The 15,945-nt window shown below is 39.6% G+C and overlaps 1 protein-coding gene across 6 annotated transcripts in view; it reads right to left on the reverse strand.

Annotated features, from left to right (window-relative positions):
* Positions 1-15,945, reverse strand: part of MAP3K20 (mitogen-activated protein kinase kinase kinase 20) — an 839,253-nt gene that overhangs the window by 351,083 nt on the left and 472,225 nt on the right. For all 6 annotated transcript variants that reach the window (XM_085645276.1, XM_085645278.1, XM_085645277.1 and 3 more), the window contains exon 8: positions 10,240-10,326. In XM_085645276.1, coding sequence (XP_085501402.1) covers positions 10,240-10,326 — 87 coding nt within the window. The remainder of the gene's footprint in view (positions 1-10,239; positions 10,327-15,945) is intronic.

Raw genomic sequence — 15,945 nt, forward strand, 5'->3', positions numbered from 1 at the left:
TTTGGCAGGGATAAGAAACACATTCTGATGATAGAAGCGTCAGCTAACTACTGCACTGATGTGAGTGGTGAAGGAAAGACCTCAGCTGATCCTAAAAAGAGGGATTTCATTCAAGAAGAGGTTACCTCTAACCAGAAAACTGAGTCCCAGAGCTTACTGGGGCCCCAAACTACAAACAACTCCACAGTACCCCAAAAAGAGTTTCAGCCTCTCCAAACCTTTTACTCCTTGCAGGGTAACCTGAGGATGTAGTGATGGGATCCGGTAGGGAAAATGCTGAAGAACACTACCAACACACATTTATGTATGGTACACTAAATGCCTGAGGCAGGCATGGTGACCCAGTGAAGACAGCTTTTGGTGCAGTTAGTCGGCACACGTATATATTATTATCAGAGGGGCTATTATCAGAGCTCTAATATGATGAGAATGCTGCCATGATTTTTGTCCTCAGTGCACAGCACCAAAATGTACAACTGGATTTTTTTCCCACAGGGCCAGCAGGTTTCTGAATCATATTCTCCCTTGGACAAGAAGACATTAAAAAAAATTCCACACCATGGATGACGGCAGGCTGATAGAAATTCCTCTGGCTTTACCATTCACCCACCAATGTTTTAACTGGGCCTGCCATGTCTGCGCACAAGCAAAGCTAAACATTAAAAGGATATGCACAATGGCTCCACAATTTCTGTTCTTTGCCAGCCAAAGAAAAAAAGATACACCTACCAGCAACTGTCACATACTGGAGCGGCAACATTACACTAGGAGTATTATTTAGCCCCTCTCCTCTTAGCAATCCACAATTGGTTCAATGCGGCCTGGTTGGACCCCACCTACCAGTTGGAACTATCCCTCCTAGCCTTTCCTCAAATTTTGGCCCTGCTGCATGGCTCGCCGCTGCCCAACTCCACACCCCTGGATGACCAAGACGGCTCTTGTAGTTTGGAGGGCAGTCTTACTCCACACCCGCTTGGACACCAAACTCATGCAACAAACATCTCTTTGGTACGGAACCTGGTTGAGGGATGTGGCAGCACTGCAGTGCTGTGTGAGGTGGGACCTCATTGGGATTGCACAGCTGGGATGTTTGGTCGGGGACACACATGCTGTTTTTTCAGGAGCTCCAGACCACATACACGCTGGCCTATATGGAGTTCTATAGATACCACCAAATGTGACATGCTCTTTGGTCTCACGCCCTGCAGACCGCCTCCTTCCCGAATTTCAGCCCATTGGACACTAAGCTCCTGATGGGTGATCTGTGCAAAGGTGGGATTTCCCAAATTTATCATACTTTGATTGTCAACACCACAGGCACTCTGGACCATGCAAGAACCTGATAGGAGAACTGGCTTAGTCACCTTGAGGACGACGATTGGCAGTATGCGCTGATGGCACCCAGAGTTATTACAATTTCTTTCAAACTGCGGTTGATCCAAACATACTAACTCTACCGTGCTTATCTCTCCCCGGCTAGATTACACCGAGCAGGAATCCTCCCCAAGTATACTTGCCCCCGCTGTGGAGATGCTCCTGACAATTTCTATCACATGGTCTGGAGGTGCCCCAAGATTCAAAAGTTCTGGTCTGCATTGGGTGGAGAACTGACTGAGGTGTTGGGGTGGGAGGTTAACCTATCCCCTCTAATGCTCTTATAGGGTGTCCTTGATGGCTCTGAGGGCATGATAGCTCATCGGTCCTTCATGGGAACAGCCCTTAGGGTTGCCAAGCATGACATTGCAACCCCCTGGAAATCCCCTACCCCCGCCCTCTCGCAATGGTGCAGGGGTTGGACTGGTACGCTACAAGAAAAAACGGTTTACGAGGCCAGGGGCTGCCCCCTGAAGCACGTTCGAGTTTGCCGGAAATGACTGGGCCAATTAGCCTAATGTCCCAACTAGTGACAGGAGTGCTGCTGTTGTTTTTCAAAAGAAACAATTGATGGACGGGATGCTGGACAATGTAAACATTCACCCCCAGCCACAAGGATCTGGGTTAAATCCATCATTCTTTTGCTCACCACACCACCCCCATTCGGACCTAGCCATATGCAAATCAGTCATGACCCTTTTCCTTGTGGGAACAGTCCAGCCTGTACTGCCAAGCCAGGTCCTTCCTGGACAGGAAACAAGCATCCTGGGACGGACGTGGGTCCTGTGCTCTCCATGCCACTGGAGTCAAGCTATCCTGGCTGATGAGGGTTGAAACCCCGAAACCGGTCCTAGGATGCTGGTTTCCAGTCCAGGGAGGACCTGGCTTGGCATTTCGAGCTGGACTGTTCCCATTGGGTGCAGGGTCAAGACTAATTTGCATATGGCTGGGTTCAAACTGGACTAGCATGGGGAGCAAAAAATGATGGATTTAGGGCCAGATCTCTGTACTGGGGTGAATGTATGACATTATTCTGCATTCTGTCCATCAATTGTTCTTTTTGCATTTGTCACCCCGAGTGGGACGGATATGCCCAGACGTGGGTACCATGCTCTCCATGCCACTGGAGTCAAGCTATCCTTGCTGATGAGGGGTGAAACCCCGAAACCGGTTCTAGGATGCTTGTTTCCAGTCCAGGGAGGACCTGGCCTGGCAGTTCAGGATGGACTGTTCCCATTGGGCGCGTGGGTCAAGACTGATTTGCATATGGCTGGGTTCAAACTGGAGTGGCCTGCGGAGCAAAAAAACGATGGATTTAGGCCCAGATCTCTGTACTGCGGTGAATTTACGACATTGTTCTGCATTCTGTCCATCATTTGTTCTTTTTTGCATTTGTCATCCTGAGAGGAATGGGTATGCACAGATGTGAGTCCTGTGCTCTCCATGCCACTGGAGTCAAGCTATCCTGGCAGATGAGGGGTGAAAACCCGAAACCGGTCCTAGGATGCTTGTTTCCAGTACAGGGAGGACCTGGCCTGGAAGTTCGGGCTGGACTGGTCCTATGGGGCGCAGGGTGAAGACTGATTTGCATATGGTTGGGTTCAAACTGGAATGGCATGGGGAGCTAAAAAAAACATGGATTTAGGCCCAGATCACTGTACTGGGGTGAAAGTATGACATTGTTCTGCATTCTGTTTATCAATTGTTCTTTTTGTTGTTATTTTACACCATTTTATTGTGTCATCTGAATGCCAATGCCTTGATCGAAAGCTGTATGCCTTTCTCGGACAAGCCACTTGTGAGTGGTGTTTCTCTCTATGCAAAAATCAATAAAACGTGTTTATAAAAAAAAAACACTAGGAATCCCATTTGTGAAACAGGTTTGCAACATGCTGGATAATATTGTTTTACTATTAGTTCATAAGGAACTATTTCATTCACATGACCAAGTTATATCCTTTTGTACTTTTGACTCTCAAAAGTTAGTGATACAAAGCAGTCAAGGCTCTGCTAACTTTCAAATTTACCTTTTCAAGTGTTTTATTGCTTATGGTCCATGGCTATATAAACTGATAAATACATATCTTGTTCCCTGCTAATCTCTGATATTTTCTACCCAATAATACTCTATTTATGAATGTGTCAAGCACAGGATTCTATTTCACATCTCTTATGGGGATTTCCTAGCTAGGCGTCATAGGTCACACCCATTTTAGACCCCCCCCCCCACCTTTTTCATACCAGTGAAAGCATGCACCCTACCAGGCCACATGGTAACTGTGAAGGTGCACACATTTGCTGACAGAATTTCTACTATCAGTAACAGAAAAGTGTGAATTTTCTGCCTGAGTGTTCCTTTAATGACATGGATTCCATGATGTATACAGGCTGTTTAATGAAAAATGTTTGCCACCTCGGAGGTGTGCAATACATTTTGTAGATTGTTCTTGACCGCATTGGCACAGTAAGGAAAACCACCAAAATGGCGGATGGAAAATCCACTGCTCAAACTCTGTATCAGGAATTTCCTGACTGTAAATTGAGCGTGGGTTCTTAGGTCAATCTTAGGCATGGGCAAACAGGCTTCTAGGATATTAAGATCACAGAATACCTTATTTCAGTTAAATGGTTGTTAAATGATTCCATCAGTATTGTGGGACAGGAGCATGTGTCATAATCTCAGCTTCGGGCAGTATGTTGACAAAGGCCTGCTTCTCCAAGCGAAGGCCTACTTCGGAAGGACTGGCATTGCAAGTAGGACCGGGAGAGTGCAGAAATGGGGTGAGTACGGAAGCTACTTCAACTATACGGTGCAAACAGGATACCATCCTGACCAGAGGAATCCACCTAGAGGAATGATTCTCTAACTGATCTAACTCCTGACGTTTGGAATTTATGATTTCAGCCTCTGCTATTTTTTGTGATCACTTGTGACAGTATCAAACTATTTATGTTTATTATTTCGAAAGACCTTACTCCAATTGCCCATTGTGTCACATTGTGTGTAATGTAACGTTCTGTGATGTCACTGTGTGGAAGAGCGTCTTATGTCACTTAATCTGCATCTTTGCTTTTGAAGACACAATTCCACTGTGAAAAGGTCCTGATTCCAGGGCATTATAATATTGTTGCAAAGTGCATGAAAGGTGAGGATGCAGATTTTTAAAAATTGGATAAGAGCACAGCCAAGGGCTGCGTACCATAACACATTAAAACGCACGACATGGAAACACTTCCCAGATTGACTCAAACATTTCCAATCACATACTCATATGATATGAAGTGCTATGCATGTGGATAAGTGACTCCACATAAGGTAGCAAGAGCTATGCAAATGCCATAATACGATCCAATAGAGTACAGACCAGGCTAGGATAATCAGCAGCCTGAACTGCTTAAGTGAGGCACTCTTGTATTTTTGTGAGAACCATTCTATGGGGCCGATTAAAAAAAGCATTTATGAATATGAGAATTAGTACTACAGGATTACTCTTTTACATACTCGTACACATTTCTTTGAATCAGCCCCGAAACGTCCAACTCTCTATAGTAAACGTGCACATAGCCACAGTCCTTTCTATTTCTGCAAATTGTATATGAATATTCCCAGAATTAACTCCTTTTTTATGCTTTGTTCTAATTCACAAAGGCACGTACGAGTATGAACATGAGTATTACAGAGTACTACTTCACATACTCCAAAATGCGTTTGTGAATAGGCCTCTATACTTTTCGAGCCTGCATAAATAATGCGTTAGAGCCTTTTATTTATAAATGGCAAGTTTGTTGAGCAATTTTATTCTAGTGAAAAATGCTTGTTGATGTTTCTCATTCTAATCTTGTTCCTAAGCACGGAAATGTTTAAAATAATGTGCAATCCTGATGTCCTCTACCTGGTAGCAAATAACTTTACAATTATAAACAAACCAAAAAGAGAGCTGAAGGTACATTCTCTTTTTACAAAGGGTACTGCGAATTGCATTTATGAGAAAACATTTTCTTGCATTTATCAGGAAACATTTCCTTGCAATTTCAGACCTAATCAAAAGCTCATTTCATTCTCAGTAGCTTATTACCAGCATCTGGAACAGTGGGTCTTCTACGTTTGAATGTTTTTCCATAAACAGTGTACAATATTGAGTACAATAGTGAAACAAGGTTATTAATATCTTCAACAGAGTACTATCCTGACATCTGCTGTCTTCTTGGAATAATTATCACACTTTGAAAAATACACATTTTTGTGTACAGTGGTGAATTACAATCCAAATGGAGCAGTGGCAAGCAAAGTATGTGAGTCTTTGTGACTTCTCTTCTTAGTCCCTATTGTTCATGTCTCCGGGGTTCACTAGCCCACTTTCAGAACTCAGAATTATATGTGTTTTATGGCATGCCAATGAAGCCTGGAGGGTCAGAGAAAGAGTGGACTCTACTTTCAGACTGGGGGAAATAAACGCCATTGGTACTTGAGGCAACTCATTGTCATATAGCCCTAAGACTCTTTCACATCTTTTTCAATGACTGATTCATAAAGCTTTCAGTCATGTAAAATCATTAATTATGTGCCGCCGTTTTTAATAGTTGCAGCTCATTTTTGATAGTTGCTTAGGAAAGTCAAGCAAATAGAAAAAGTGTTTGGATCCATCACATTTCCAATATTCTCTCCTCAATGGACCTTGATTTCACCAGTTCGAATCAGTTTCTGGACTCATATTCTACAACTTACAAACATTAAAAACAAAAGGGTGCCTTTAAATTACTACATTCAAAAGAAATCAGTTGTCTTCTATTGTGCAAGCATCCAGGGTTTTGTATACACAGGTGACAGCTTCTAAGCATGCATGGAATGGGCTCTCCAACATACCTCTTGGAATTAACTTTAATGCATGATAATATGTATAGTTTTCTTTAGCGGAAATGCCCGGAAAGTGAATCTATTTCTAGCCAGCCATCGTATGAGCAGGTTGCATAGTGATTGTGATTCACTTACAGAATACCATACCTCACAAACGTAAATCCTATAATTCTAAATATTTTGTGAGTCAATGCTGGATTAAAAAAGCAGGCATTGATGTAGAAAAAATTGCATGCCATCACAATCATTATGGACTTCTTTCTTCCATATTCTAAATAGATTTGTCAGTGGAAGTTGGTAGAATCCTAACTTTACATACAAACCTCTTATTTTAGGACATCTACTAAAGGCCCACAGATAATTTGACATTGATATAGCCTATGGTTATCTTTTTTTCTCTTGTATCTGGGTGTCCGTTAGTGCAACTAAAATCATTAAATATGTAATCCATTACAATGATTAACTCCTATCGCTACATAATCCAATCAGTGTTATTTCCCGAAATGTGTGAGAGATGGATAAATGATATATAGATTGGTTAACGTTCCTCTTGGATGAAAGCTTATAAGAAATGATGATCCTTCTGATCCCTACAAAACTTTAAATAAATGTAAGAATTTTCCTTCTAGTCTCAAATATGCAGTATATGTGTTACAAAATGATAACTCATTTATGTGAAAGGTTCTCTCATCAAAAATGTTATATCGGACAGGGCATATCGTGAGTTGAGTTTGTTTGGCTGTACTCATGCATGTGGATGGCAGGTAGGTCAGAAAACCCCCAGAAATTTACTCAGGACTGGGGGAGGTGCAGTGTTTAAACTCCATTATTTCCTTGGTGGGGATCCAATGTAGTACAAGGCAAATATATTCTTATCACTTTCTCCCAACCATAAATGAGGCAGGTGAATGTCCCGACTCTGCATGCTTTGGAGGTGGGAGAGCTCCATGTTTGTAGCTGATATTACTGTAAGTGGCCTTGCTATCATGCTTGGTGGTAAAAAAAACACAAACTCTGATAAGTGAAGGAGGTGAAAGAACACTTTCCTGGTCGCAACTTTGACTTGGTGAGCAGATAATAGGATGCTAACCAAAATAACAGGTAAACATTGCACACCTCCTGGAATGGCATTGGCGAGATAATGCGAATGGAAGAAGTGAGGATCTCAAGGCCATGAATAGAACAATTAATTTCTGGGCACACATACAAAGCCAGTATAGCTGGACACATGCTATAATTTGTCACTTGACAACAAATCCAGGATCCCTTTCTTCTTCATTCATAGATTGATCTGGGTGATATTCAAATACAGATGATGGTTGAAATGTTGGAATTTCAGAATGTTGGCTAGAAGAGACATGCTTGGGATAAGAGGATTGATTTATAATCCTGAAGATCTCAATAGCTAATTGGATTAGTATCAGAAATAATGGATTCCAATTTGACTTGCTGTGTGCAGTTGTTAAGAAAACATAAGATCCAGGGACAGAGAAGCCAACTCCTCAATTCCAGCAAACAATGCAGGCAACCAACCCCTCAATTCCAGCAAACAATGCAGGCAATTAATCAGTCCTACAATGTCTATGAGTTCAAATACAGCTGACAGGTCCATTAAGATATGCACATAGCTTGGCTTTGCTCACTAATACAAACTCATCCCTGATGATGAACAAAGTGGTTTTGACAAGTGGAGTGATTGGAAGCTTTACTTAAGGTCATCCAGCAGATAGTAGGCTTGCCGGTCTTTAGAGGGTTGAGAGCATTCCATGGTTTCCTCATCCTTCCCAAAGCAAGGCAGACCAATGAAGGGTCTGTAGTTGGTCAAAATTCAGAGCTTGGGATTTGGACCATTTTTAAAGTGGATAGTTTGTCATTTGTTTGAGATTTTAGAGATTTTGCTAAGGCAGAGGGATGTGTTACTGAAGGTGATAATAAGGGGGACACAGAAGCAAACCACAGGAGGTGCTTCTTCATAATGGTTTACTTTTACTTAGCTTTAATGTACAAGATGAACGGGGGGATAAACTAACCCCGAAATTCTGATATGTTTTCTCTACCTTCAAATTACCTGCCCTTAAAGAAAAATTGTTTATGGTGGCTTTTTGGTTCCGAAAACTATATAATTAGTTTGCTCAATATCCACAACATAGAATTCTTTTTTTTAACTAGATCTATTGGGGACGTGTTGGACAGTGAATCCTTTTTAATTTCTATACATTGGACAGTTGAAAGTCTTCTTTCACTCAGAATGATGTTTTTAGAGAGTAATGTACTAAAACACTGAGGGTCTCCAATTGAGAATGGCGTTTGAAAGATAATGCTTTATATCTAGTTTACAACTGTACTGGCAGATGATAACTTTTCTAGTACTTTCACAGCAGAGTGCATGTACTCTTTCTTAGCTTCCAGTGTTTCACATACTAACTGTCATACATTTGCATCACATAGACATTAACTGAGACTATGTGTAGTTGCACCACTAAAACAGTGTAGACCTTTGATAAATGTGGCTCCATTTTTAGATACAATGAGAGTGGTTAACAAACCACACATCTTTAACAAGTGTTGATGGGTGATCATCTTTATAATGTGACTGGGAATGAGACAACAGTCCACAGAGACTCTGTGAGTACAAAATGGTAAACAGGTTTCACATCATATGATTTAGTAAAATACTAAAATATTACTATTCCGCTCCTCTCCCAAGTTTGACCATGGCATATAAATTCACCGTGTGTACCCCACCTAAATTCTTGGTCAATTTTGAGGATATTTATATGGATACCACAAAACTAGAGAATTAAGGCATGTTTACGTCCTGTGTGTTTAGTGATTCATTAATAATTCTTGACTCTGAATTGCCCCAATTTAAATGGGCTAACTAAAATGTTTTAACAGAACATGATTTGAGTATCTATCAATTTTAAGAGAGATTGAAATGATATCTTCAATATTTAGTGCTTTGGCCAATCAAACAAATGTTTTTACTAATTGCCAAGTGGCCGCAAATAACGTTTTGCCTAATGTAATATATGCAGGAACTAATTAACTTGTTATTGTGATGTCTCTGTGTCAGAAACAAGAAGTAAATATACTGGCTTATCATCAGGGCTCTTTAAATACATAGTTGTTTCTATACTCAATGCTTCTGAACAGTATGAATGATAAAGGAGGCCAATACTTTTATTTATTGAGCTAAATATGTTAGCTTAAAAGAATATCAGTACATGTGGAATAAAATCTAATAAGGTGCGCATTTTGAAAAATACGTATGCACTGTGCAAAGATCTACAACCAGGTTCTGCAGATCCTGCTAATTGAAAGGTTCACAATCTCATGAGAAAAAAGAGAACACTGGAGACAGGAAAGGCGTTTACTGTACACTGCTAAAGTACTTTAGAAAAGGAAGGTCTCTGCGTGAGTTAGCTAGCAGCAATCTCTCAATCCAGCCAATACAAGTGATAAGTTCATCTTTAATGTAGTGTTCAACATACTGCAGGGAGCTAAACTGTAATTTTCTTTATTTTTCTCCCTTTTTACATTTGAAATGCTCATCTAAGAGACTGCTTCTTGTACAGGAGTGGCTCATGCTGGGAGAGTTAAGTGGAAGTATCTGAAGGTCTCTTACAGAAATATTGTCTCCTGGCCAGTATAAAGGTGTCCAAAATGCGGGAGATGTGGTTAAACCGCTCCTCTGTCTTGGACGCAAGGGCTTCTTTCATCACTAAGAACAAACCCCTAGGTTACATTATTGAGAATGAGAAGCTAGTACAGTAGTTCTACAATTTTTGATCTCCAGCGTCACAACGTGAAGCCGCAACAATTAGATGTAAAGGGTCCATTCATGAGGGATAACACCACTTTGACCCTTTGTGCTAACTCCTACTGGTAATCTTCCCATAAGCGTGAACTTACTCTCCAATTGAAGAAGATGAATAGGTCTTTACAATCCCCCAATACAGTATTCATATCTATCCACTGCCTCTAAACCTAATAGAAAAGTGTCTTACCTCATTTTTTTCCACTACAAGCCAAGCGACTTGTAATCCTTCCAAGCCTTTAAAGGGAACTTCTCTTGTGAGCATCTCCCAAAGTACCTGGAACAATAACATATTCAAGATATAGTCATTAAAAACTATAATGCCACACATACACCTTTTCATATAATCAGATATAACGTGTTGCAGACCTGCCGTATGAGTACACATTTCACAAAATGAGGCAAATAGTATTTATTATTTATCTTTTCCAAACAAACGCACATTGGTAAACAAAGTTTGCGCTCATCTGGAAATCAATGCTCATTCATTAGGATGGCAACATGAACTTTTCTGGATAAAATGATGAGCCCAGGAAATAGACCAACATAAAGTGTGTTGGAAATATCTTCACTAAATAATGAACTGCTATTTTGCACCAGTACCTTAATGTAATGAATTAATGTATTCTGCTTACCAAGGGTTGTTCTACGTCTCTCATGATTTTAGTGTAATTTATATTTTTAAGGTTAAAAACAGTTAATGTATTCTATCACTAATATATTCTAAACATCAGCTAATGTATTCTACTTACCGAGGCTTGTTCTAAGTCTTTTATGATTTTATGTATATTTTTAAGTGTTAAAAACAGTGGCAGAGGTGGTAGAGTTTTGATTTACCCTTGAAATGCCTAATTGTCTTGGTACTAGGGTGCAACCTCTAGTATTCTGCATAAACACCACGTGTTTCACCCTATTGACTAATCACGTCTACTGTGCAGCAGTCACCACTTTAACTCTTTGTATTCAAAGTATTTCATGTGGTTCACCCAATAATTGCCTCAATAACTAGACAGGCATCCATATATGGTATAGAGCTAGAGTCAAAATCTATGAAAGTTTAAGAATATAGTGCTGGAACACTAAAGGTGTCACTAAACATAAAGCTTTCTTTAAAGAACACTAAGAAAGGAAGCACTTTACATGGTTATACAAGGTGAGTATTTTTACAGGTGATTCTGAAATGGAAGTTGTAGATCAACAGCATTAAACTGAATATAAATCTGTGGAAATTAGTGAACATTATAAGAAGAAGTTCAACTGAGGTTCAGCAGTTCAGCAGAATATTAGATCAGTGCTAGCATACCTGGATTTCAGGGATAAGGCAGACTGAAGATAGACCCATTTACCATGAAAACAATTACTGCTAGTCAATTCTCATTCTGTTTATCCCACCAGAAAAAAATGATTCCAACTCAAGTACACAAACATTTTTTATCTTGTCACTCCAAGAAACATCCGCTGTAAAGGGCCAAACTATTTATTAATGGATGCAAAGAAACCTGACAAACAATTTTGCAGACTACTGTAACACTTCTTATTATCTATAGCAAACATACATCATCACAACTATTTTAACACACAACAAATAATGTCTAATTGTTTTCAGAATGAATATATTGAACATAAAACGTAAGGATCCTTTAACCTTTTACATCTCTTTCCCTAAATTATATTTGACACCTGTAATAAGCAATAAAGTTTTTAGACAATAAATGGTCATCAGTGGTGTGAACTCTAAAGTGAGTGAGGTCTAGGGGCAGTATTTAGAGTTGGGCAGACGGGATACTCTGTCAAAATATGACAGATAACTTGCTGCTGTAAAGCAAATGTATAGGCTACAATGCATTTTTATTATGGCCGACAGGACATTTGTCACATCTGTGGTGAAGTACCTCATCTGCCAACTCTAAATAAGGCCATAAGTTCGAATTATGACAATGTTGTTCTGTCCTAATTTGTGAAAGGATGAAGGTTTTGCTCAGCAAGAGATTCTATCAAGCAGATCTCCATTTTTCAGTAACATTTAAAGAATCGAAAAATCTAGTATTATCTAAAATGGAAAATCTTTTCAAATAAAACATTGATTTCAATATATAAGCATATATCCGCTTTTGAAGCATCCAGCAACAATAAGATTGGTTTAATATTAAATTAATGATAAACCTTTATCCTGGTTACAATTTTCCCTCTTCTAATTGAAGGTCCTTATATAGTTCAGTATACAATTTTAAAATGCATTTTAGGAAACAACTTCCTGTCACTGTTTACTTCCTTTGTGTCTTGAAAGTAAGCTATGTCTTCCCTATTAGTGTGTATCTCTTCCTGGAATTAACTGTTGTCATCTACTGTATTAATAAATAACTTCACCATTTCTAAACATATACTGCTATATGCTACTAGCTCACTGTAATAGCTATGCATACACACTAGTAAACTGCATGTAAAGCTCTGATATGTATATGTGCTATGGATGTGTCATCCGTTCTATTGACGTCACTGTTGTAAATTGTCTTCTATAATACCAAAACCATTGCACAGCCCTTGCACAGATATTTACAATCTGTACATAGGTAGCTTCCAAACTATATGTTCAACATTAAATTGTTTAATGGCTAATGTCACATACCTAATATATTAATGCCCACTCCACGCCTTACAATGTTTCAGAATTTTTTTTTTTTTTAAAACCAAACCATTTTACAAGCTCTTTATATACTCACGAAAGATGTTGCATTATAAGACCTTGATTACAAGTTAAGGGCTAAATTACGGGTTTTGTGATAATTATCACATCCTCTCAGTTTTCCCTTTATAGCTTCCAGCCGGTCGTACAAGCTGGAATTTATCAGTGGAAAAGGCTCACATAAAAGTCAAAACGTAAAGTCAAACACACCAGCTAGTGCATGTTTTTTAGTAGTACACCTAAAATACATCACTTGAGCTGATGAACCAAGGGTAAGTATTGATATATAAATATATATATATATATATATATATAAATATATTTACATTTTAATGCTCTACTTTTAATTATAATTGTCTTCATTTTGAAATTGTCACAGTTTCTTACTAAATGTTGTTAGAGTCATTTTTCAGGACATGTCTTCCCTTGTTTAACTTTCAAGAAGCTTTAACAACTGTCCCAAAAGCTCAGGCGCAATCTTTAAAGAAGATGAGGCAAATTGTTTTATTTATTACCTTTTGTAAATTAAATGTTTTCATACTTTCAAGGTGGCTGCCACGTTGCATAAAGTATTGTTGTGTGACGCAACACTGCAGCCCTCTTGAAAGTATAAAATGTTTCGAATGTTGTTTTCATAATTGCAAGTCGGCCACCCAGTTGCCTTACATCATGCTGAGTAATGCAGTGAGGCCGTCTTGAAAATATACTAAATATAAGAAATAAACTTTGATGATGAGCAGTCACTAGTATTGGCTTTGCTATTGCCAGTTCATTTGTAATAGCATCTGGTAGTGTGAAAGCCAATAGTGGCAGTGGCATGCAGAGGGGCAGTGGGAGAGTATCCGTGGAAGAGAGTAAGTAGGAGTGAAGCCTGGAGAAATGGGGAGCTAGGAGGCACAAGTGCTGCAGGACCACTTTCAGGGCAAAGCCGAGCCAACCCTCTGGCACCTGGTGCATTGGATAAAGGTCAAGTGCATCTGAAGCCGCCGTAAGAAGCACAAGAAAGTTCTAAGGGACAACATCCAAGGTATCACCAAGCCTTTTCTCTGGTGTATAGTGCTCTGCATGAAGGTCAAGTGCATCTCCATCCTCACTACTCACAAGGATGGTGGGAAGGGACAGGTGGCGTGAGGAGGATTCGGGAAAGTAGGGGAAGAAAGTGAGTGTACTTGCAGTCAAGGAATGAACAGGGCATGGACTCAAATGAAGAGCTAAATAAGAAAAAAGGGGAGAGTATGTGGCCTAACAGCTAGGGCGGTCGATCTCAAATCTGGGGAACCAGATTCGAGTCCTGGCAATGAGGCTCAACATCCTGTGATTCTAGGCAAATCACTCAATCTCCCCATGCCTAACAAAAATTAATGTGAACTGGTGCTCATGTAAAGCGTTTTGATACCTGATACATTCGGCTCAAGTTAGCGCTATATAAAATGCCGGAAAAAAAATAGAAATTAAACAATGACACACCACTCATAAAGCTAAAAGCCTGTGTACCTCCATTTATGAGACCGCAACTAGTTTGGACTACAACAAATATGGGGGCACCTAAAATACAGGAGGCTACATCTCCCTGTAATCTCACCTTTCAGTCACACAAAGCTTTTTCAAGATATATACTCTCTTGCATCCTCAAAAAAGCCTATTAGAAAACAACAGTCACTAAGAAGATATTTGGCTAGCTTCTTGTACTTGAGTTAGAGCAAGAGTTACATACAGATGAAAGATTTACCACTGAACGAGACTTGAGGAATGCTAACACCGGTGAATAATGTTTTATAGCAAGAATTATTGATTGAATGAAGACTTCGCTACTGAGAGGAGAGAGCATTCATGAAAGCACTCAAGGTGGATTTTTTTTATATATCTGAACATGGACACAAGGTTTAAGGCATTAAACTCTACAGAATTGGGAATTCCAAGTGAGTTTACTGCCAGAAAAACCAACCACACATAGTATCATCCCATCAGGTTAACTGAGCAGATTTACTGTACAGCAACAATGAATTCCCATGCAAATTTACTGTGGGGTAAATGCTCCCCATAACCATGCAACTTGCAAATGGGATCTTAATGAGCAGTCTTCCGCGAATGTGAACACGACCCTCTCCCCGCAACTCAGCACCGTGTCTGCGTCTCAGTATCTCTTTGCTCCCGTCCCTGTGCAAGATGCATTTGTGGACACACTTCTTGCAGCGATATAAAAGCTCTTAGGTATGCAAACAGTCCTTACCCGTGTGTTTCAAAATGCACCCAGAGCATGTGGTATGTGTTCCTTGCAGCACGGTGAGCCTGATTACGATCTTGGCGGATGGGATACTCAGTCACAAACGTGACGGATATCCTATCCGCTATATTACAAGTTCTTTAGGATATAATTGAACTGTAATTTGATGGATGGGATATCTGTCACATTTGTGACAGAGTAACCCTGTCCGCCAAGATCGTAATATAGCCCTTTGTTTCTTAAATTTCATCTAGGATATAGAGCTATCTGTTAGTTATCATGTTGTGGAAAATGAGACACACTGTCGCAGATTCCCTACCTGCACTAGTTGGACTTATCTTCTACATGTGCCTTGATGTAGGCTGCTAAATAACTTTTGAGCACCCCAGTGGTACGCTAAATAGGTCGACAAGACTGGATAGTTGCCCTGCAAAATGTTTTTTGTTACTTGTTATTCAGGATATGGAATCCTGCCTCTTTATAAACTGTGAAGCAAACTATTACTCTTACCCAGAAATTCACAACAGGTATAATTGATTGTACTACTAAATATCGACCCCTAGAATATTGTGGTTCAAGAAAATCGAGAACAGATTATTGAGGGACAAAATATTGAAAGGTAAATGCATATAGGGAAGAGCAGATTTACTATTCTTAACTCCACATCTTCATACCTTGAATATATATGTACTGCATAGGTGCATATATGTGGAGCTAGGTATAGAAAATATAGACTTACATACCCTTTGCCATTTCTTTTTCTCAACATTTTCTCCTCTAAATTGTGTCCCATTGCTATTCTGGGATCAATATTTCGGGTGCACACTATATAAGTAGGAAACCATGTTCAGAGCAAGCGATCAATCGCAACATAATAAGCATTTTTCCAAATTAGCTTTAATTGCGCCTTTCTCAATGGGCTGATTAAGAGGATAAGTATTACACAGTTACTTATATGTGTCAAGTGTTCTTAAAGCAATATATTTTCT

This window comes from Triturus cristatus, chromosome 3_1 (genome assembly GCF_964204655.1).
Source record: "Triturus cristatus chromosome 3_1, aTriCri1.1, whole genome shotgun sequence".
In the NCBI taxonomy this organism is placed as follows: Eukaryota; Metazoa; Chordata; class Amphibia; order Caudata; family Salamandridae; genus Triturus; species Triturus cristatus.